At 44.4% G+C, this 24,823-nt stretch overlaps 1 protein-coding gene across 2 annotated transcripts; it reads left to right on the top strand.

The window, feature by feature from the left end:
- LOC110489309 (borealin) lies at positions 1-14,036 on the top strand. Of its 2 annotated transcripts, XM_021562023.2 has the most exons (11): positions 1-124; positions 381-475; positions 580-708; positions 5,162-5,199; positions 9,421-9,496; positions 10,086-10,159; positions 10,358-10,434; positions 10,549-10,644; positions 10,856-10,985; positions 11,233-11,319; positions 12,573-14,036. In XM_021562023.2, exons 2-11 carry the CDS (start codon positions 388-390, stop codon positions 12,606-12,608), a joined length of 831 nt encoding a protein of 276 aa, XP_021417698.1. In that variant the 5' UTR covers positions 1-124; positions 381-387; the 3' UTR covers positions 12,609-14,036. The 2 variants fall into 2 exon arrangements, with proteins under 2 accessions (XP_021417698.1, XP_021417697.1); XM_021562022.2 differs by having other exon boundaries at positions 18-475.
- The last annotated feature ends 10,787 nt before the right edge of the window (positions 14,037-24,823 follow it).

Consider the following 24,823-nt stretch of genomic DNA (forward strand, 5'->3'; position numbering starts at 1 on the left):
CCTTATTGGCTGATCTCTGACACATTCTGCGTCTGCGTGGACATTTTAAAATTTATCCAGCTGGAAAGAGAGGGAGCAGCAGAATTGCGTTTCTAACTAGGAAAGAAAAAAATACCGTCACCGGGTAAATCATAATGAAATTAAATATGTCAAACAGTTAACCTCAATGTTTAGAATACCAATGCATTTTATGTATTTCAAATCTGAAGTGAAACAGGGACTTTTGAAACGGAGCAGTTTCAATCTGGCTAAATCATGTAAAGTTAGCTAGCTCATGATGCCTGAATAGTTAAAGGGCTAGCTAACATTAGTTACTACTAGCAACATTTTAGCAGCTTGACTATCCCAAGCACCAATTTACTGTTGGTACCAATGCACAGAGTCACAATGGGACGACCAAAGAAGACGACCAAACAACGTAAAAACCCCAAGTTGGACAAATTGGAGGCTTTTCTCGAAGATTTTGACAGTGAGGGTATGGACCAAAGACAAAGAGCATGTATATGCAAGTTAGCTGTTAGCCATTATGTGAATGTTAACGTGGGGTTGGAGAAGTTATACTAACGTTTTTATTTTCAGTGAAAACTGTAGTTGAAAGGCTGAAGGAGAGGACAAACAGCCTCCTGAAAGATGCAGACAACTTCTTCAACATGGCTGTGATCAAGCTGCCTAAAGCAGTGAGGCAGATGAACTGGCTTGAGCATTGTGGTAAGTTAGGTGAAGACTCATGCACCTGATGACAACCACATGGGAAAGGTTGGTTAGAGATACTTTTTTTGTGTGTCACGCACACACACACACACACATACAGTTGAAGTCGGAAGTTTACATACACCTTAGCCAAAAAACATTTAAACTCAGTTTTTCACAATACCTGACATTTAATCTTGGTAAAAAGTCCCTGTCTTAGGTCAGTTAGGATCACCACTTTATTTTAAGAATGTGAAATGTCAGAATAATAGTAGAGTGATTTATTTACAATGTTCTTTCTTTCTTTCACATTCCCAGTGGGTCAGAAGTTTACATACACTCAATTAGTATTTGGTAGCATTGACTTTAAATTGTTTAACTTGGGTCAAATGTTTCTGGTAGCCTTCCACAAGCTTCCCACAATAAGTTGACAGAGCTGGTCTATAGGATTGAGGCCACTCCAATACTTTGACTTTGTTGTCCTTAAGCCATTTTGCCACAACTTTGGAAGTATGCTTGGGGTCATTGTCCACTTGGAACACCCATTTGCGACCAAGCTTTAACTTCCTGACTGATGTCTTGAGATGTTGCTTCAATATATCCACATCATTGTCCTTCCTCATGTTGCCATCTATTTTGTGAAGTGCACCAGTCCCTCCTGCAGCAAAGCACCCCCACAACATGATGCTGCCACCCCCATGCTTCACGGTTGGGATGGTGTTCTTCGGCTTGCAAGCTTCCCCCTTTTTCCTACAAACATAACAATGGTTATTATGGCCAAACAGTAATATTTTTGTTTCATCAGACCAGAGGACATTTCTCCAAAAAGTACAATCTTTGTCCCATGTGCAGTTGCAAACCATAGTCTGGCTTTTTTTTGGCGGTTTTGGAGCAGTGGCTTCTTCCTTGCCGAGCGGCCTTTCAGGTTATGTCGATATTGGACTCGTTTTACAGTGGGTATAGATACTTTTGTACCTGTTTCCTCCAGCATCTTCACAAGGTCCATTGCTACTGTTCTGGGATTGATTTTTACTTTTCGCACCGAAGTACGTTCATCTCTAGGAGACAGAACGCGTCTCCTGCCTGAGCGGTGTGACGGCTGTGTGGTCCCATGGTGTTTATACTTGCGTACTATTGTTTATACAGATGAATGTGGTACCTTCAGGCATTTGGAAATTGCTCCCAAGGATGAACCAGACTTGTGGAGGTCTACAATTGTTTTTCCTGAGATCTTGGCTGATTTCTTTAGATTTTTCCATGATGTCAAACAAAGAGGCACTGAGTTTGAAGGTAGGCCTTGAGATACACTGCTCAAAAAAATAAAGGGAACACTTAAACAACACAATGTAACTCCAAGTCAATCACACTTCAGTGAAATCAAACTGTCCACTTAGGAAGCAACAATTATTGACAATAAATTTCACATGCTGTTGGGCAAATGGAATAGACAACAGGTGGAAATTATAGGCAATTAGCAAGACACCCCCAATAAAGGAGTGGTTCTGCAGGTGGTAACCACAGACCACTTCTCAGTTCCTATGCTTCCTGGCTGATGATTTGGTCGGGGGTTGTGCTTACAGCCCAACACTGCGCAGGGCGTTTGGCATTTGCCAGAGAACACCAAGATTGGCAAATTCGCCACTGGCGCCCTGTGCTCTTCACAGGTGAAAGCAGGTTCACACTGAGCAAGTGACAGAGTCTGGAGACGCCGTAGAGAACGTTCTGCTGCCTGCAACAACATCCAGCATGACCGGTTTGGCGGTGGTTCAGTCATGGTGTGGGGCGGCATTTCTTTGAGGGGCCGCACAGCCCTCCATGTGCTCGCCAGAGGTAGCCTGACTGCCATTAGGTACCGAGATGAGATCCTCAGACCCCTTGTGAGATCATATGCTGGTGCGGTTGGCCCTGGGTTCCTCCTAATGCAAGACAATGCTAGACCTCATGTGGCTGGAGTGTGTCAGCAGTTCCTGCAAGAGGAAGGCATTGATGCTATGGACTGGCCCGCCCGTTCCCCAGACCTGAATCCAATTGAGCACATCTGGGACATCATGCCTCGCTCCATCCACCAACGCCACATTGCACCACAGACTGTCCAGGAGTTGGCGGATGCTTTAGTCCAGGTCTGGGAGGAGATCCCTCAGGAGACCATCCGCCACCTCATCAGGAGCATGCCCAGGCGTTGTTGGGAGGTCATACAGGCACGTGGAGGCCACACACACTACTGAACCTCATTTTGACTTGTTTTAAGGACATTACATCAAAGTTGGATCAGCCTGTAGTGTGGTTTTCCACTTTAATTTTGAGTGTGACTCCAAAGCCAGACCTCCATGGGTTGATAAATTTGATTTCCATTGATCATTTTTGTGTGATTTTGTTGTCAGCACATTCAACTATGTAAAGAAAAAGGTATTTAATAAGAATATTTCATTCAGATCTAGGATGTTATTTGAGTGTTCCCTTCATTTATTTGAGCACTGTACATCCACAGGCTAATTTGAGTCATTTGGAGGTTTACCTATCAGAAGCTTCTAGAGCCATGACATACTTTCCTGAAATGTTCCAAGCTGTTTAAAGGCACAGTCAACTTACTGTATGTAAACTTCTGACCTTTTGATACAGTGAATTATAAGTGAAATAATCTGTCTGTAAACAATTGTTGGAAGAATTACTTGTCATGCACAAAGTAGATGTCCTAACCAACTTGCCAAAACTATAGTTAAACAATACATTTGTGGAGTGGTTGAGGAAAAAGGGGGAGGCTTGCAAGCCGAAGAACACCATCCCAACCGTGAAACACGGGGGTGGTAGCACCATGTTGTGGGGGTTCTTTGCTGCAGGAGGGACTGGTGCACTTCACAAAATAGATGGCATCATGAGGAAGGACAATGATGTGGATATATTGAAGCAACAATTCAAGACATCAGTCAGAAAGTTAAAGCTTGGTCGCAAATGGGTCTTTCAAGTGGACAATGACCCCAAGCATACTTCCAAAGTTGTGGCAAAATGGCTTGAGGACAACAAAGTCAAAGTATTGGAGTGGCCATCACAAAGCTCTGACCTTAATCCTATAGAAAAGTTGTAGGCGTAACTGAAAAAGCATCTGCAAGGAAGGAGGCCTATAAACCTGACTGTCATACCAGCTCTGTCAGGAGGAGTGGGCCAAATTCACCCAACTTATTGTGGGAAGCTTGTGGTAGGCTACCCAAAACGTTTGACCCAAGTTCAACAATTTAAAGGCAATGCTACCAAATACTAATTGAGTGTATGTAAATATCTGACCCACTTGGAATGTGATGAAATAAATAAAACCTGAAATAAATCATTCTCTCTACTCTTATTCTGACTTTTCACATTCTTAAAATAAAGTGCATGGCTGTGTGCTCGATTTCAATCTCCATTGACAAACATTGGCAGAAGAATGGCCTTACTGAAGAGCTCAGTGTCTTTCAACGTGGCAGTGTCATAGGATGCAACTTTTCCAACAAGTCAGGTTGTCAAAATTCTACCCTGGTAAAGCTGCCCAGGTCAACTGTAAGTGTTGTTATTGTGAAGTTAACGTATAGGAGCAACAACAGCTCAGCTGTGCAGTGGTAGGCCACACAAGCTCAGAACAGGCCCGCTGAAGCGCGTAAAAATTGTCTTTCCTCAGTTGCAAATCTCACTACCGAGTTCCAAACTGCCTCTGGAAGCAGCGTCCGCACAAAAAATGTTCATCGGAAGCTTCATGGAATGGGTTTCCATGGCCGAGCAGCCGCACATAAGCCTAATTTCACCATGCACAACGCCATTTAACTCTGGAGTAGTGGAAACGCGTTCTCTGGAGTGATGAATCACTCTTCAGAATCTGACAGTCCGATGGACTAATCTGGGTTTGGCGGATGCCAGGAGAATGCTACCTGCCTGAATGCATAGTGCCAACTGTAACGTTTGGTGGAGGAATATTGGTCTGGGGCTGTTTTTAATGGTTTGAGCTAGGTCCCTTAGTTCCAGTGAAGGGAAATCTTAAAGCTACAGCATACAATGACATTCCAGATGATTCTGTCCTTCCAACTTTGTGGCAACAGTTTGGGGAAGGTGCTTTTCTGTTTCAGCATGACAATGCCCCTGTATACAAAGCGAGGTGCATACAGAAATGGTTTGTTGAGACCGGTGTGGAAGATCTTGACTGGCCTGCACAGAGCCCTGAACTTAACCACATAGAACACCTTTGGGATAAAATGTTGGGCCTAATTGCCCGACCTCACTAATTCTCGTGACTGAATGGAAGCAAGTTCCCGCAGCAGTGTTCCAACATCTAGTGGAAAGCCTTCCCAGAAGAGTGGGGGCTGTTATTGCAGCAAAGGGGAGACCTCCTCCATATTAATGCCCATGATTTTGGAATGAGATGTTCGAGTATGTGTCCACGTACTTTTGGTCATGTAGCGTATGTTGTGTACGTTTGTCAGATAAAACGTCTCCTTTATCCCCTCAGGGTCAGAGAAACCAAAGTCACCGGTGGAGGATGTCAAGGTGAGTTTTCTACACTGAACCAAAATATAAACTTAACAATTGAAGATTTTACTGAGTTACAGTTCATATAAGGAAATCAGTCAATTGAAATAAATTTGTTAGGCCGTGATCAATGGAGTTCACATGACTGGGAATACAAAATATGCATCTGTTGGTCACAGGTACCTTTAAAAAAAAGGTAGGGGTGTAAGAATTGTAGAAAATAATACACAACGCAGAGTACTAACGGTCAAGAGGGTACTAGCCAGAGGTGGACTCGAGTCACAAATATGATGACCAAATTGTGCTAGCTGAGAAAAAGTTGTGCATGGTAGTGCAGAGGAACGTCAGCGGGTGAATTCAGATGGATCCCTTGGAAAGATGATACCCTAAATGATTATTTTCGGATATAAAGACGACAGTGTATCAACCAAAAAAATGGATTGCAACTTGCAAGACATGCGGGAAGAAAATTACAGACGGAGGCGCAACAACCAACTTTGTTCGACATTTGAAGCTGCACAAAGAATGGTAAATCGTGGCTAATATAGCCGACAGCTATATATAACTTTGCTAGTGTAGCATAACTTAACGTTAAATCAATGAGCCTCCACACAGTCAGTCAGTGCAGGAACGTGATCATTGCACCCAAGATGGAGCTACAACTGGCTAGGCAGTTGGTAGCCTAAATCCTGCCTGATGGTACTGCTGTTCCTAAAACCATTGACATACGTTAGCCTACTGTAACCACACAGAGAGGGAATGTGTGTGTTACGGTTGGGCGATTGCGATCCTCCATAGTCAATCACTATTCGGGGTGGGGGGGGGCTTTCTCATGGCTACCCATGTATTTCTATGGAAATATAACGTTTATTTGGAAATTAATAAATACACTGCTCAAAAAAATAAAGGGAACACTATAAAATAACACATCCTAGATTTGAATGAATGAAATATTATTATTAAATACTTTTTTCTTTACATAGTTGAATGTGCTGACAACAAAATCACACAAATGATCAATGGAAATCAAATTTATCAACCCATGGAGGTCTGGATTTGGAGTGACACTCAAAATTAAAGTGGAAAACCACACTACAGGCTGATCCAACTTTGATGTAATGTCCTTAAATCAAGTCAAACTGAGGCTCAATAGTGTGTGTGGCCTCCACGTGCCTGTATGACCTCCCTACAACGCCTGGGCATGCTCTTGATGAGGTGGCGGATGGTCTCCTGAGGGATCTCCTCCCTTGGATTCAGGTCTGGGGAACGGGCGGGCCAGTCCATAGCATCAATGCCTTCCTCTTGCAGGAACTGCTGACACACTCCAGCCACATGAGGTCTAGCATTGTCTTGCATTAGGAGGAACCCAGGGCCAACCGCACCAGCATATGGTCTCACAAGGGGTCTGAGGATCTCATCTCGGTACCTAATGGCAGTCAGGCTACCTCTGGCGAGCACATGGAGGGCTGTGTGGCCCCCCAAAGAAATGACTGACCCACCGCCAAACCGGTCATGCTGGAGGATGTTGCAGGCAGCAGAACGTTCTCCACGGCGTCTCCAGACTCTGTCACGTCTGTCACGTGCTCAGTGTGAACCTGCTTTCATCTGTGAAGAGCACAGGGTGCCAGTGGCGATTTTGCCAATCTTGGTGTTCTCTGGCAAATGCCAAAAGTCCTGCACAGTGTTGGGCTGTAAGCTCAACCCCCACCTGTGGCCGTCGGGCCCTCATACCACCCTCATGGAGTCTGTTTCTGACTGTTTGAGCATTCATATTTGTGGCCTGCTGGAGGTCATTTTGCAGGGCCCTGGCAGTGCTCCTCCTGCTCCTCCTTGCACAAAGGCGGAGGTAGCAGTCCTGCTGCTGGGTTGTTGCCCTCCTACGGCCTCCTCCACGTCTCCTGATGTACTGGCCTGTCTCCTGGTAGCGCCTCCATGCTCTGGACACTACGCTGACAGACACAGCAAACCTTCTTGACACAGCTCGCATTGATGTGCCATCCTGGATGAGCTGCACTACCTGAGTGTGGGTTGTAGACTCCGTCTCATGCTACCACTAGAGTGAAAGCACCGCCAGCATTCAAAAAGTGACCAAGACATCAGCCAGGAAGCATAGGAACTGAGAAGTGGTCTGTGGTTACCACCTGCAGAACCACTCCTTTATTGGGGGTGTCTTGCGAATTGCCTATAATTTCCACCTGTTGTCTATTCCATTTGCACAACAGCATGTGAAATTTATTGTCAATCAGTGTTGCTTCCTAAGTGGACAGTTTGATTTCACAGAAGTGTGATTGACTTGGAGTTACATTGTGTTGTTTAAGTGTTCCCTTTATTTTTTTGAGCAGTGTGTGTGTATATAGGTATTTTTAAAAGCATTCATGATTTGCGTAAATCTTATACTAACTATTACTCTTGTTAAAAATATGAAATGGTAATACATTTGGTGAAGAGCACATTGACTTGTTTAGGACTCTAAGTTTAGGACTTGAGACTTGACTCGGACTTGCCTGTCTTGACTTGGGACTTGAGTGCTAAGACTTGAGACTTACTTGAAAAACAATGACTTGGTCCCACCTCTGGTACTAACGGTATCAATGGAAATAGTGTTTTTTCTGTAATAGGGAGTTAATGGTTAACGGGTCAGACATGGGAGGAATTTGTCAAGGCATTGAGCCTGAAACAGGATACTTGTTATTTGGCCATTGGCCCAGTTCTATTGCAAGGAATTCTAATTGGTCAACCACAGGCTAGGGTTGGGTTATAAAACTACATCCCGTCCCTTTGTTCTGTGGAGAGAATCACTCAGGACAGGGGAGAATGAACATCTACTTCTCAGCATAACATCTATGATTTGTCCTTTTTTGAATGAACCTATTTTTCTCCCCCTGATTTGCATTGGTCTGTGTTTTTGAAGAGTAACATCAACTGCTAACACTTGGTGCCGTCACCCGAATGAATTGGTCTTGAACAACAAGGAAAAACTCAACTGTGTTGATCCAGGGAAAAGAGAGGGCTGAGCACAAACCACCACGGGAGTCGACTCTTAATCTCCTGATTGACTGCTAACAAGGGCGTGGATCAGAAAACCAGTCAGTATCTAGTGTGACCACCATTTACCTCATGCAGCAAGACATCTCCTTTGCGTATAGTTAATCAAGCTGTTGATTGTGGAATGTTGTCTTACACCTCTTCAATGGCTGTGCGAAGTTAATGAATATTGTCGGTTACTGGAACACGCTGTCATACACGTCGATCCAGAGCATCCCAAACATGCTCAATGCGTGACATGTCTGAGTATGCAGGCCATGGACGACAATGGGCACCAGGATCTCGTCATATCTCTGTCCAATAAAATTAAAATGCAATTGTGTTTGTTGTCCTTAGCTTACGCCTGCCCATATCACAACCCCACCGATACCATGGGGCACTTTGTTCACAACATTGACATCGGCCATTTTCCCGGTACAGTTGGAACCGGGATTAATCCGTAAAGGGCACACCTCTCCAGTGGCCATCGAAGGTGAGCATTTGCCGACTCAAGTTGTTTATGTTGCCGGATTGCAGTCAGGTCAAGATCCTGGTGAGGATGACGAGCACGCAGATGAGCTTCCCTGAGAAAGAAAAATCTTTGGTTGTGTAAACCCACAGTTTAATCCGCAGGTGAAGAAGCCGGATGTGGAGGTCCTGGGCTAGAGTGGTTACTCATGGTCTGCAGTTGTGAGGCCGGTTGGACATATTGCTAAATAATTTAAAACAATGTTGGAGGTGGCTTATGGTAGAGAAATTAACATTAAATTATCTGTCATCAGCTCTGGTGGACATTCCTGCAGTCAGTATGCCAATTGCACGCTTCCTCAACTTGAGACATCTGTACACAACTGCACATTTTAGTGGCTTTTTATTGTCCCCGGCACAAGGTGCACCTGTGTAATGATCATGCTGTTTAATCAGCTTCTTGATAGGTATGGCATATCAGGTGGATGGATTATCTTGGCAAGTAGAAATGCTCACTAACAGATGTAAACATTTGTGTAAAATTCTAGAAGCCTTTTGTGCGTATGGAAAATCGTATTTTATTTCCGCTCATGAAACATGGGAAAAACTTTGAATGTTTTATATTTTTGTTCAGTATAAATTAAAATGGAATATTTCATCAACTGTCAGTTAAGTCTGGCCATGGTTTTGACACAACATCAAGTGCCACCCACACAGTCTCTGTTCACTCTATTTGTCTTCTTCCAGAAATTAGAGGAGGCTGCACAAGTGGAGAGCATCATGGCTGAAGTCCATACTATTCTGCCCAAGACTGCTAAAAAAGGCAAGTCTCTTTGCTATACTGCATACCTGTTGTTATGTGTCTGACTCTTTTTAGAATCCCACTGGATGGCCTCCCGAGTGGCGCAGCGGTCAAAGGCACTGCTTCTCAGTGCTAGAGGCGTCACTACTGACCCGGGTTTGATCCCGGCCTGTATCACAACTGGCTGTGATTGGGAGTCCCATAGGGCAGCGCAACAATTGGCCGGGTTAGGGGAGGGTTTGGCCGGGTAGACCGTCATTGTAAAATAATAATTTCTTAACTGACTTTCCTAGGTAGATAAAGGTTAAATTTTAAAAGTTGCAGTGCTTGAGGTGTCACTACAGACCCGGGTTCGATCCCAGGCTGTATCACAACCGGCTGTGACCGGGAGTCCCGTAGGGCGCCGCACAATTGGCCCAGCGTCGCCCGGGTTAGGTCGTCAGTTAAAGTGTTTCCTCCGACACATTGGTGCGGCTGGCTTTCGGGTTAAGTGGACGGGTGTTAAGAAGCGCGGTTAGGTGGGTCATGGTGGGACTCGACCTTCGCCTTGGGGAGAAATGCAACGGAAAGGGATCCCACTGAATGTTCAACTTATTCTGCTCCACTGCAGTAACGTCGAAAAGCGGTGAAGTCAGGACAAGTTCAGAGGATGAGGAGAACACTATTATCGCCAGCGGGAAGAAGGTTAGTGATGTATTCATTGGCAAGGTTAGGGAGACTTATCGTGTGTTTAGTTTCAGAAGACTCAATGTAGTCCTCAAAAGCCTCCTTTCTTTAGGCTTTTACATTTTTATTCCAAATTATAGCAATAGCCCATATCAGTATTAGTACCGCCCATGTTTAATTCAAACCTGCACTGTTGCCACATGTTCCAATTCTCAGGGTAAATCAACTAGGAAACCTCTGTCAAAGAGGGCCAAAGCACTGTCAGTCAGCAAGCAGAACACCTCCATCAAAAAGTAAGACCCTTTCCTCAGCCAAAATCTGCTAATATTTTTGTATGTGTTGGTGTGTGTTTTATGGATGTATGCATGCAAATAACTTTCTGATATTCATTTGCCACTTGTGTTCAGGACCAGTAGGAAGCCACTGGTCACTTCTACTAGGAACATGCTGGACAGCTCCCTGATGGGCCCTACCCCCCTCATCACACCACGCTTCGACTCCTGGTAAACTGGCAGAGGGTGATGTTCTGTTTTTAATGAGATTAGTTGGGTTTGTCCTTAACGAGTGTTTCCTAAAGCTGGTTTGTGGTTAGAGAACGGTCTTTCCAGTCTTTCCCCTAGTTACATTTTCCAGGCGGGATACGAAGGCCCCCAAAGCAACATTGGGTACCACTGTGCTAGTGGACACTGCTTCACTTGTTGTCAAATACCTCAGGCTTCCCAAGACCCCGGCGACGAGGATACCCCGCCACAAGGAGAGGGTGTACAGCATCTCTGTCAACGGCTCCCCTATCTCAGAAGGCGGTAATGATATCGTCATCAATGTCCCTGTGGGGAACGGAGTGGTAAGCAGGCTGCCATCAGCCTTCCAGTTTTAGACTGGTCCTTTCTGAACAGTATGTGTGACCATCGGACTTGGATAAATACCCTCACTAACTCCTCTGACTGTTTGCGTGTTCATGTTACTTGTGTAAAATGTGTCAACCTGATTATTATTGTTTTATTGTCACACACCGGATAGGTGCAGTGAAATTGACACACTTCCTGTGTGTCGATAAGGTTAATCTGCTGACCTAGAGTTTTTGGTTCCAGAGCATTCAGCTGCTGGCCAGTCAGATGGACACTGTGGACCTGGGACAGCTGGATGAGACGGCCATAACGAGCATTCGTCTGCTACAGGTATGGTCTTCACTAGGGCTGTCGCGGTCACCGTATTACCACCACACCGGCAGTCATGAAAGCAGTTAAATTGCACGTGACTGAGTCATGCACTCAGGACATGTGTTGGTAAGTACCCTGACAAACATCGGGTCGTTAATGGCCTGGTACTCTGGGCTGTCCCTCTAACCGCTCTGACATCAATGCAAATGAAATCGAAAATCACATCAAACGCTTATCATCAAAATAGTATCATGCTTTTAAAATCACCTCACTGTGATGAATTTGGAGAAAGAAGTTCAGCAGCAGGTTGAAAAAGTGTAAAACATGTTTGTGGATGTTTCAAAGCCTAACACAAGGAAATGGACAACGCTTTCCAAGGTGATGATTCATTCAAAACAACCTGAGCTTATGCATAGGCTTATGAGCCCAGGCCTGAAAACTCTGAATAAAAACGTGCTGCCTCTATTCACTATTTGAGCGTGGATGACGTCTGTTTTCTTCCCTTGCTCATTTGATTAACTGGCCATTCTAAATCGAAACTAATTTGACATATTAAAGACAAGATTAAATGGAGAAGTCTGATGGGGTAAAATATGATCACTTGATGAGAGAACAGCTGTGCAGCCTGGAGGCAAGGACCAGAGCGCAAGCTTCTTTTGCTACTTTCTCTAATCAACAGCCTATAGTCGCACCACGCAGCCCGTATATGATTTGAATGCAGTGTTTGTTTTTTGCCAGGCATAATGGGACCCATCTGTCCATACAACATTCTTCCAAAAGTCTTGATCACCCACCCGGGTGCGTTTTGGCAAACTTGAGTCAACTTTATGGATGAGATGGTTCCCATTATGCCTGGTGAAAACCAAACACTGCATTTCACAGTAAGAACCTCATCAACAGTCAAGTATGGTGGTGGTAGTGGGATGGTTTGAGGAAGCTTTGCTGCCTCGGGACCTGGGTGACTTGCCTTAATAGAAGGAACCATGAATTCTGCAGGAGAACATCACACTGAGCTGCTTCTTTCTTTTCTTTGTATGCTCAGGTTCCCTTAACCTAATATTTGATATTCGTTGAAGATCCGTTAACATTCAGTAAACAATATGCAAAAATAGAGAATCAGAAAGGGGGCAAATGCTTTTTCACAGCACTTTATATATGTTTGTATGATTGCCTAACATTAGCCATGTTTATTTAGCTGGTTTGAAATGGGTTTTCTTTGTAAAAGCTGAGTAGCTGTTACATCAAACTCATGTTCACATTGCTCTCCACAGAACCGTCTCGCAACGCTGTGTGAAACAGCCGAGTGACCGCTGCACCTTCAGTCCCAGCATTTTTCTCCCCAATTTCGATCTTTGTCTCATCGCTGCAACTCCCCGACAGTCTCGGGAGAGGTGAAGGTCGAGTCGCGCGTCCTCCAAAACATCACCTGCGCTTCTTAAACACCTGCCCACTTAACCCGGAAGCCAGCTACACCAATGTGTCGGCGGAAACACTGTTCGACCAACGTCCGAGGCGAAGGAGTCGCTAGTGTGTGATGAGCCAAGTAAAACACCCCCAGCTAAACCCTCCCCTAACCCGGACGACACTGGGCCAATTGTGCGCAGCCCAATGGGACTCGCGGCCGGTTGTGAAGTCCCAGCATTTTTGTTGTTGTACAAGATTCACATTTTTAAATGTTTTTTAACACTACTGTCTGTATATTTCTATTTTAATACATAGTTATGTTTATCTGTCAAGTCTGCATCAGGGTGTTTATCGTTGCATTCTTTTCGCTTAAAATCTTTGATTCTTAAATCAGTCAGGCATGATCTTGAGATACTATTTCTCAGGGATGCTCAATGCCTGCAGTAAGGGAATGTTCTAGTCTTCCATGATAGTGATTTATATAACGTCAAGGTTGTAAATATGACCAAAATGAATAAACCCTAACTACACCCTTCCCCTCATAGTCAAGCATAGCATGTTTGAAACTCATTTGGGAGCCTGTTATTGTCAATGCTATATCTATTGGCCTGTCTCATCAATACAGCTTTGTCTGCACTATAGTGGTGGTTGTGCCAGTTCAATGTGTGTTGTAACTACGGCCCATGTATTTTAGATTTGTGGTATTTGGACAATTCTGTTTTTAAAAGTAAATATGCTGTTTTGTTCAGTTATTTTCCTTACGTGTAATCTCTTTCTGGGGAACGTCTTAATTTGTGTGACGGAAGTTGGGACCGCTGTTTGGGGGAGGGGGTTGTGGCTCTGTAGGCTTTCAGATCTAGGCCTACATGAAGCTCTGGTCGTACTAGTAATAAAGTACAGAAATACAAGTGTCTTTCATGTTCTCTTGTTGCCATAATATGCTGTAGTCAGAAACAACTGGACATTACTGTTTGCCTGCATTGATTCCGTGAGACAGACATTACTCCCATGGAATTCAATTCGTGTCCCTGATACCCATTTCAGACAGGTGTGGTATATAATCTCTACAATATCAGGCAATGGGATTTGAACTGTAGATTATTGACAATCCCAAAATATATCCTCTTGGGGGAAAAAAGAGACTAATAGCCTAGTCAATGTCAAAGCAGTAACTGACGAAACGTCACACTCCATAGCAATCTAAATTGTGTTGTTAGTATGTTTTAGTAGCAAGTTGCAAGATGGTTCATGATAAATGTCTAGATGAACTACTCAAATCACATTCCCTGTAACCGGCATTTGGAACTACTATTAAACATATTGCAACACCCCTTTTGTTAGTGTTTGGATTGCTTGTATGATTTTAATTATAAACTGGGTGGTTAGAGCCCTGAATGCTGATTGGCTGAAAGCTGTGGTATATCAGACCGTATACCATGGGTATGGCAAAACCTTTCTTTTTACTGCTCTAATTACGTTGGTAACCAGTTTAGCAGTAAAGCAACTCGGGTGTTTGGTATATTTCCAATATACCACAGCTTAGGGCTGTATCCGGGCACTCTGTGTGGCGTCACGCTTAAGAACAGCCCGTAGCCTGGAATGGTGACTATATACCACACCCCCTTGGGCCTTATTGCTTAGTTTTACTTTAGTAAGTACTTCAGTACGTTGCCCTTTGACTTTTTTCAGTTTGTTACGTTACAGCCTTATTCTAAAATGTATTAAAATCAATCTACACACAATACCCCATAATGACGAAGCAAAAACAAAGCTTTTAGAATGTTTTACAAATTTATAAAAATGACCCTTTACTCAGTACTTTGTTGAAGCATCTTTGGCAGCTATTACACCCTCAAGTCTTCTTTGGTATGACGCTACAAGCTCGGCACACCTGTATATGGGGAGTTTCTCTCATTCTTCTCTGCAGATCCTCTCAAGCTCAGTCAGGTTGGATGGGGGAGCTTTGCTGCACAGCTATTTTCAGGTCTCTGCAGAGATGTTCAATCGGGTTCAAGTCCGGGGCTCTGGCTGGACCACTCAAGGACATTCAGAGACTTGTCCCAAAGCCACTCCAGGGTTGTCTTGGCTGTGTGCTTAGGGTTGTTGTCCTGTTGGAAGGTGAACCGTCAGGTTCTGAGCGCTCTGTAGCAGGTTTTCATCAAGGATCTCTCTGTACTTTGTTCCTTTCATCTTGTGGAAATTCTACACAGGGACACTGAAAGTAAATATTAAATTAATCATTGTTCATCCGTTCATCTTTGCCATCGATCCTGACTAGTCTCCCAGTCCCTGCCAAAGAAAAACATCCTCACAGCAGGAAGCTGCCACTGCCATGCTTCACCATAGGGATAGTAACAGGTTTTCTCCAGATGTGACACTTGGCATTCAGGCCAAAGTGTTCAATCTTGGTTTCATCAGACCAGAGAATCTTGTTTCTCATGGTCAGTCTTTAGGTGCCTTTTGGCAAACTCCAAGCGGGCTATTATGCGCCTTTTACTGAGGAGTGGCTTCCGTCTGGCCACTCTACCATAAAAGCCTGATTGGTGGAATTCTGCAGAGATGGTTGTCCTTCATGAAGGTTCTCTCATCTCCACAGAGGAACTCTGGAGCTCTGTCAGTGACCACCGGGTTCTTGGTCACTTCCCTGACCAAGGCCCTTCTCCCCCTATTGCTCAGGCCATCTCTAGGAAGAGTCTTGCTGGCTCAAAACTTCATCAATTTAGGAATGATGAAGGCCACTGTGGTCTTGGGTACCTTCAATGCTGCAGACATTTTTTGGTACCCTTCCCCAGATCTGTGCCTTGACACAATCCTGTCTCAGAGCCCATGGCTTGGTTTTTGCTCTGACATACACTGTCAACTGTGGGACCTTATATAGACAGGTGTGTGCCTTTCCAAATAATGTCCAATCAATTGAATTTACCACAGGTGGACACCAATCAAGTTGCAGAAACATCTCAAGGATGATCAATGGAAACAGGATGCACCTGAGCTCAATTTCAGATCTCATAGGAAAGGGTCTGAATACTTAAGTAAATAAGGTATTTCTGTTTTTTATTTTTAACAAATTTGCAAAAATGTCAACTGTTTTTGCTTTGTCATTATGTGTACATGAGGATTTAATTTATTCAATCCACTTTAGAATAAGGCAGGAACGTAACAAAATGTGGAAAAAGTCAAGGGGTCTGAATACTTTCCAAAGGTACTGTACAGGGCATGCAGAAAATATGTTTGCAATGTGAGTAATACACAATTCCACCACCAAGAGGCAGTGTCAGACACCTTTCTAAACAGCATCTTAGTGTTCTATCATCTATGGTGTTTCAAGCCCAGCCACAACTCCCTCCTGTCAATCAAACAAATACCCTCTCTGACCAAAGGGTGGAATGACACATGTCAGTTTAATGTAATTCTCCACTGCTGTTTCACTGAGTGAGATTGAGCACAAAAACACCGTAGGATGGCCCTTCTTTAAATCCCATATCTGTCAGGATGAGAGGAAAGATCACTCAATGATGAGGAAGTAAAAATAGAGTAGAGAGAATGAAGGGATTGTTGGCTCTGTGGTTGTTTCCTGGCTCTGGGAGAGAAGGATGGAATTAGGAAGGGAGAGATGAAGCATGGAGATATTGACTGAGATGAGCGTAGGGAGTAAAATAAAGCAATTACTACACAAGCATAGATCCAAGAAGATCCACAGATGGAAAGACACTGACTGACTGCCTGACCAAATGACAGAGAGTGAGTGAGTGATAACTGTAGTATAAGGAGAGAGAGAGAGGGAGCTCCCAAGCCACATGGTGGTCACACAGAGTTTAATCTGAGCTCACTGGAAAGTTGTGATTTAGTAGGACTGAACTTGTGACCTCTAATTGGATAAAGAGGCAGGGGGGTTACACTGGGGAGGGATGTGTGTGTGTGTGTGAGAGAGAGAGAGAGGATTTGATGAGAACGGTGTCTCTTCCATCAGAAAAAGTGAGAATGAGGAGGGCTTCATGATCAGTTCAAGGCACTACAGGCCATAATGCGTCTTAGTTATTCACTGTACTTGTACAAAAGAGAGCAAGAAGTAGAAGAGATGTGAAAGGAATAAAGTGTTCTAGGAATAAGTGAAGTTCTTGCTCTTTTCCCCCTGGAGATACAGGAGGACAGTTCAGTCTTTTCTCCTTGGAGATACAGGAGGACAGTTCAGTATTTTCTCCCTGGAGATACAGGAGGACAGTTCAGTCTTTTCTCCCTGGAGATACAGGAGGACAGTTCAGTCTTTTCTCCTTGGAGATACAGGAGGATAGTTCAGTCTTTTCTCCCTGGAGATACAGGAGGACAGTTCAGTCTTTTCTCCCTGGAGATACAGGAGGATAGTTCAGTCTTTTCTCCTTGGAGATACAGGAGGACAGTTCAGTCTTTTCTCCTTGGAGATACAGGAGGATAGTTCAGTCTTTTCCCCCTGGAGGTACAGGAGGATAGTTCAGTCTTTTCCCCCTGGAGGTACAGGAGGATAGTTCAGTCTTTTCTCCCTGGAGATACAGGATAGTTCAGTCTTTTCTCCCTGGAGATACAGGAGGATAGTTCAGTCTTTTCTCCTTGGAGATACAGAAGGATAGTTCAGTCTTTTCTCCTTGGAGATACAGGAGGATAGTTCAGTCTTTTCCCCCTGGAGGTACAGGAGGATAGTTCAGTCTTTTTTCTGCCTCATTTCCTTCATTTTTCACATCTATCCAACCAATAACCATACTTTAGCATTCTCTCTCTTACACTTTCTTTAAAGCCTCAACGTCTCTATCCTCCCCAGTGAGCGAGTGTGTGCGCACATTTTCACCTAGAATTGCCAGGGTGGCCCTTAGCTCACTGTACACCCACACTCTCAGATCCACACACTGTCCCCTGTTTGTTTATGCCCAGCCACAATACAGGGATTAATTTCTCAAAGCCGATTTGAGCTCCTGCGCACTTTCTTTCAACCATTGAACTGCAAGTGGACTCTTCTCTCTCCTTTATGTGGACTTTTTAATCTACTGAGTGAGAGAGAGGCGTCCCTTACCGACGCACAGCTGGGAGTCACTCAAGACTACGGCACTTCCTCTCTCGCCCTCTCTTTTTTGTTCACTCGCTCTTTCTTTCAATCTCTGTGGCTCTTTCTCTTTCCCTCTTTTTAAATTTCCTTCCAAGGCTCTTCCTTGCTTCTCTCTCCTTACTTGTTGACTTTTCCTGGCAAGTCAGTGCTTGGGGATTGAGGTTTAGAATACACTATATAATACACTATATAAATACACAGTGTGAAAAACTGTATACAAGATAAATGAAGTGTCCATCATTTAATGTCTCTATATAAACTCAGCAAAAAAAGAAATGTCCTCTCACTGTCAACTGCATTTATTTTCAGCAAACTTAACATGTGTAAATATTTGCATGAACATAACAAGATTCAACAACTGAGACATAAACTGAACAAGTTCCACAGACATGTGGCTAACATAAATTGAATAATGTGTCCCTGAACAAAGGGGGGGTCAAAAATAAAAAGTAACAGTCAGTATTTGGTGTGGCCACCAGCTGCATTAAGTACTGCAGTGCATCTCCTCCTCATGGACTGCACCAGATTTGCCAGTTCTTGCTGTGAGATGTTTCCCCACAATTCCACCAAGGCACCTGCAAGTTCCCGGACATTTCTGGGGGGAATGGCCCTAGCCCTCACCCTCTGATCCAACAGGTCCCAGACGTGCTCAATAGGATTGAGATCCCATTTGCCAGTCCAGTCTGGTCCAGCGACGGTGGGTTTATGCCCATAGGCGACGTTGTTGCCGGTGATGTCTGGTGAGGACCTGCCTTACAACAGGCCTACAAGCCCTCAGTCTAGCCTCTCTAAGCCTATTGCGGACAGTCTGAGCCCTGATGGAGGGATTGTGCGTTCCTGGTGTAACCCGGGCAGTTGTTGTTGCCATCCTGTACCTGTCCCGCAGGTGTGATGTTCGGATGTATCGATCCTGTGCAGATGTTGTTACACGTGGTCTGCCACTGTGAGGATGATCAGCTGTCTGTCCTGTCTCCCTGTAGCGCTGTCTTAGGCGTCTCACAGTACGGACATAGCAATTTATTGCCCTGGCCACATCTGCAGGCATGTTCACGCAGATGAGCAGGGACCCTGGGCATCTTTTTTTTGGTGTGTTTCAGAGTTAGTAGAAAGGCCTCTTTAGTGTCCTAAGTTTTCATAACTGTGACCTTAATTGCCTACCATCTGTAAACTGTTAGTGTTTTAACGACCGTTCCACAGGGGCATGTTCATTAATTGTTTATGGTTCATTGAACAAGCATGGGAAACAGTGTTTAAACCCTTTACAATGGAGATCTGTGAAGTTATTTGGAGTTTTACAAATTATCTTTGAAAGACAGGGTCATGAAAAAGGGCTGTTTATTTTTTTGCTGCGTTTATAAGGGACAGCAGCGTTGGCTGTGTGTGTATGTTTGTGAGTATGGGTGAATATGTGTGTGTGAGTGTATATGTGTGCAGGACTCTGTATGTGTGTATGAGGTGTGTGAGCATGTCTGTATTTTGTGTGAGTGAGTGAGTGAGTGAGAGTATGCGTGTCAAAAAGTCTCTAATGTGTAGGACAGAGTACCGGGCAGGAAGATGGCTAGTGACGGCTGTTCAACAGTCTGATGGCCTGGTGATAGAAGCGGTTTCCAAGCCCCCAGGTCACGGCTCTGATGCACCTGTATCGTCTGCCAGACAGTAGCAGAGTGAACAGTCCATGGCCTGGGTGGCTGAGCTCCGCAATGATCTTCCTGGCTTTCCTTAGACGCAGAATGCTCCCGTGGTGCCTTAAGCTGACCGCACTACCCCCTGAAGAGCTATGTGGTTGAGGAGGGTGCAGTTGCCGTACCAGGCAGTGATGTAGCCCAACAGAATGTTCTCAATAGTGCATCTGTGGAGGTTTGTGAGGTTTTTAGGGGCCATGCCGAAATTTAAGGTTTAAGAGGCACTGTTGTGTCTTCTACACCCCGGTGTCGATGTGATGGGACCATTTAAGGTCCTCAGTGATGTGTGTGCAGAGAAACTTGAAGCTTTTAACCATCCCCACTATGGCCCTGTCTATGTGGATGGGGTTTGCTCTCTGATCGGTCTCCTGTAGTCCACAATCAAGCTCTTGGTTTTGTTGATGTTGAGGGAAAGGTTATTGTCCTGGAACCACCCGGCCAGGGCTTTAACCTCCTCTGTGTACGCTGTCTCGTTGTTGTTGGTGATAAGGCTCTGTCATGTCGTCAGCAAACTTGATTATTGAGTTGGAGTCGTGCGTCGCCACACAGTCATTGGTGAACAGGGAGTACAGGAGGGGGTTAAGCACACACCCCTAGGGGGTTCCCGTGTTGAAGGTCAACGTGGCGGAGGTGTTGATGCCTACCCTCACCACCTGGGGTCAGCTTGTCATGAAGTTCAGGACCCAGTTGCACAGGGATGAATTCAGACCCATGGCCCAGAGCTTAGTGATGAGCTTGGGGGGCACTAGGGTGCTGAAAGCTTAGCTGTATAGTCGATGTACAGCATTCTCACATAGGTATTCCTCTTGTCCAGGTGGGATAGGGTAGTGTGTTGTTCATGGATATGTTTGGGCGGTAAGCATATTGTAAGAGGTCTAGGTTGTATGGTAAGGTGGATATGATCCTTGACTAGCCTCTCATGATGACAGAAGTGAGTTCTACTGGGTGATAGTCATTTGGGTACAGGAACAATTGTGGACATCTTGAAGCATGTGGGGACAACAGACTGGGATAGGGAGAGATTGAATTTGTCCGTAAACTCTCCAGCCAGCTGGTCTGTGCATGCTCTGAGGACGCAGCTGGGGATCTTGCGAGAGTTAACGCGCTTAAAAGTCTTACTCACATTGGCTACGGAGTTCGAGAGACCACAATTCTCCTGAACAGTGGGGGCCAGCGTCACTCATGGTTTTGTCTCACCAGGGATGATGGTCAGATTCACGTTCATCGTTGAAGGAATGAGCGTTACACCGAGGTCTGTACTCAGGAGCGGGATCGATTTGGAGGTGGAGGGTCCGTCATGGTCTGGGTTGGTGTGTCACAGCATCATCAGACTGAGCTTGTTGTCATTGAAGTCAATCTCAACGCTAGGTGTTACAGAGAAGACATCCTCCTCCCTCATATGGTACCCTCCCTGCAGGCTCATCCTGATGCACTGCAGTACTTAATGCAGCTGGTGGCCACACCAGATACTGACTTTTACTTTTGATTTTGACCCCCCCATTTGTTCAGGGACACATTATTCAATTTCTGTTAGTCACATGTCTGTGGAACTTGTTCAGTTTATGTCTCAGTTGTTGAATCTTATGTTCATACAAATATTTACACATGTTAAGTTTGCTGAAAATAAACGCAGTTGACAGTGAGAGCACGTTTCTTTTTTTGCTGAGTTAATCTTGTGTCTTTTGCATGTTCAGTGTGCAGTGGAGTCCACAGCAGTTTGTCGTGGCACTCACACGTACATGTATGTACACAAATATATACAGTATGTATGCATGCATATTACACTATAAACAGAAATGCAAGGGGGGGGGGGGGGGGAATTACATGTGTTTCTTTCTCAAAACATTGTATTTTTATACAGATTTCGAGGTGAATATTAACAAGTACAGAAGACAAACAGATAAGCTTTTCCTCCCCCTCCTCCTCGTCCCCTTCTAACTCTCTCTCCAAAATTGGCCTCCATTGTTGTCCAAACCAAGAAAGGCAACCTGAAACCTATTTATAGTGCTCAAGCTCTGATGTCTAAGTGAAGACATTAGCTATAAGTGCTTCCACAGGTCAGCACTGGGTAATCGGTCAATGAGTGTGGCATTTGGAATGGCAGTGTTTTCCGAACGTAATCACAAGACCTGTTAGTTTTGAATGACGTGTCTAATGTAGAGAACTGCATAACTTTTTTTTTTAAAGCATTGTTGGTTAAGGGCTAAGTAAGCATTTCACTGCAAGGTCTTTTTCAAATTTGATGTCAAGTGTCCTATATATCAGTACACTTGTAACAACCTAATAATTACAAAACGTCTATTCAAGCAAATAAGCCATTACATTTTTTGTTAACCAAATTTTACACTCATTGACTGCTGAACAAGAAGACAGAGTTTGGGCCAAGTTATCCCTCTTGCCTCACCTCTTCCTCTCTGGTTGAGTTCTTGGCAACCAACAATAAGGCCTTTTTAAAAATTTAACTCACCTGTAAAGTCCACCGACTGATGTGTCACCTCAAGCTGTGCCCATAGCTTTCAGCCAACCAATCACATTAGTTCTGCCCTTGAAGTGGAGCCAGAGAAGGAAGAAGTGAGACAGTCAATGAACAAAGCAGACCAGACCCAGCTGCTATCGCATTGCTGCCTATGGGAGAACCACCCCTTGAGCCAGGGATGAGCAATTCCAGTCCTTGGGGGCTTGATTGGTGTCACAGTAGACTGGAACTGAGACCAATTTTATCAATCGTATACGGCCTGAGTAAGACATCTTCATTTATCCACCATCTTTGGTGGAGCTTCCTTTAGAACAAGATTGAGGCTTCACAACTGAGCACAATTCCAGGGCTCTTTCTCAATGAAGGCCTTGATTCAATCCGGAGAGTCATTGGCAAAGGCTGTGAACAGAATGTTTGCTGAGAAGAACAGAACAAAAGGTGAACTGAAAGAGTTGAGTTTTCTGTAAACTGATTGACTGCATCTTTTCACAAGGGGAATGAAGCAGAATTGCACATGGGTAAGGATGAACAGATGATCAAGCTCAGAGCCTGAAGCACGCCAAATACGCAGACAATGTTTGCTCTTATTGGAGATTTTTTAATAACACATGTCAATATTGCAACAGCCATCTGTTTTTCTAAACAGGTAAAAATAAAAAAAAATTGTTTTAAAATGCCAAACACCCAAGTTGATTGGCAATGGCCCTAAATTCAAACAATAAAACCCCTACACAGTGAGCAGATATTTTCAACACATTGTTCTTCAAACAAATTAAAAAAATAGATTGCATTTTCAAATACATATTTACAGTAAACATTTTGTAATGGTAGAGCAAACAGGGGGGGGGGGGGGGGGGGGGGGGGGGGGGGACAACAACGACTGATTTGCTGAAAAGGTCCAGTTTGGTGTCTGTATACAGGGCTGTTGAGACTGTTTCTATGTGTGTGTGTGTGTGTGTGTGTGTGTGTGAGTCTATAGGAGTATCTTTTCAGAACATGATATGGGTTTATATATGGTGTTGAGGCAAAATCGCTCCAGAGAGAGGGGGAGAGAGAGAATACATGGGGAAGAAAAGAGAAAATGTACTGGTAGTCCTTTCATACCAGATACTATTACAAGATGCCATTTATGAACCGCACTGAACCAATAAAACATCTATTGTGGACGGTGCATTCGGAAAGTATTCAGACACCTTCACTTCTTCCAAACTTTATGTTACAGCCTTATTCTAAAATTGATTGCATAGTCCTCCCCCCCCCCCCTGATTAATCTACACACAATACCCCATTATGACAAATGAAAAACAGGTTTTGATTTTTTTGCAAATGTAAAAAAAAAAAAACTGAAATATCACATTTACATAAGTATTCAGACCCTTTACTCAGTACTTTGTTGAAGCACCTTTGGCAGCGATTACAACCTCGAGTCTTCTTGGGTATGACGCTACAAGCTTGGCACACCTGTATTTGGGGAGTTTCTCCCATTCTTCTCTGCAGATCCTCTCAAGCTCTGTCAGGTTGGATGGAGAGCGTTGCTGCACAGCTAATTTCAGGTCTCTCCAGAAATGTTCGATCGGGCTCAAGCCCAGAGCTCTGGCTGGGACACTCAAGGGCATTCAGAGACTTGTCCTGAAGCCACTCCTGCGTGTGCTTAGGGTCATTGTCCTGTTGAAAGGTGAACTTTCACCCCAGTCTGAGGTTCTGAGTGCTCTGAAGCAGGTTTTCATCAAGGATCTCTCTTGTACTTTGTTCCATTCATCTTGTCGTGGAAATTCTACACAGGGACACTGAACGCCAATATTAAATGAATCATCGTTTTATTAACAGCAAGCTGGAGAGGTCACAGTCAAACCTAGATGAATAAAGTACCGGTCTGAAGTGAGCTCCGTTGGGGCAGTCCAGTTAGATCTCATACTGCTTATGCAGACAAGTTACATTTGCATGATTTAGCCAATTCATCATTCATAATTAATTTATCATTAACGTTTGGTTCGCGCATGTGACCGACCAATACTGGTTCATGCATGTGACAGACCAATACCTCACAAGGCCTCTTCTCTCCAAGCTGAGACCTTGAAACTGAGATATCCCTTTCATTCTCAAAACAAGGTTCTGGAAGTACTAAAAAATTGCAGATATTGATGGTGAGGATTACTCCCAGGCACATTCAATCAGTCAGTCACTTGCATGAACACAGAAATGTGTTACTAGAAAAGCACAAACATAACATTTTCCATCACAATCTTTCCCTCAATCCTAACTAGTCTCCCAGTCCCTGCCGCTGAAAAACATCCCCACAGCATGATGCTGCCACCACCATGCTTCACCGTAGGGATGGTATTGGCCAGGTGATGAGCGGTGCCTGGTTTCCTCCAGACATGACCCTTGGTAATCAGGCCAAAGAGATCAATCTTGGTTTCATCAGACCACAAAATCTTGTTTCTCATGGTCAGAGTCCTTTAGGTGCCTTTTGGCAAACTCCAAGCGGGCTGTCATGTGCCTTTTACTGAGGAGTGGCTTCCGTCTGGACACTGATTGGTGGAGTGCTGCAGAGATGGTTGTCCTTCTGGAAGTTTCTCCCATCTCCACAGAGGAACTCCAGAGCTCGGTCAGTGACCATCGGGTTCTTGGTCATCTCCCTGACCAAGGCCCTTCTCCCCTGATTGCTCAGTTTGGCTTGGCGGCCAGCTCTAGGAAGAATCTTGGTGGTTCAAAAACTTTTTCCATTTAAGAATGATGGAGGCCACTGTGTTCTTGGGGACCTTCAATCCTGCAGAAATGTTTTGGTATCCTTCTCCAGATCTGTGCCTCAACACAATCCTCTCTCGGAGGACTATGGACAATTCCTTCGACCTCATGGCTCGGTTTTTGCTGACATGCACTGTC

Source organism: Oncorhynchus mykiss, chromosome 32 (genome assembly GCF_013265735.2).
Source record: "Oncorhynchus mykiss isolate Arlee chromosome 32, USDA_OmykA_1.1, whole genome shotgun sequence".
NCBI classification, from domain to species: Eukaryota; Metazoa; Chordata; class Actinopteri; order Salmoniformes; family Salmonidae; genus Oncorhynchus; species Oncorhynchus mykiss.

Coding starts and splice junctions, on each gene's coding strand:
- LOC110489309 (XM_021562022.2), top strand. CDS start 373: ATGCACAGAGTCACAATGGGACGACCAAAGAAGACGACCAAACAACGT. Junction 709..5,161: donor GAACTGGCTTGAGCATTGTG/GTAAGTTAGGTG, acceptor TTATCCCCTCAG/GGTCAGAGAAACCAAAGTCA. Junction 10,986..11,232: donor TCCCTGTGGGGAACGGAGTG/GTAAGCAGGCTG, acceptor TTTTGGTTCCAG/AGCATTCAGCTGCTGGCCAG.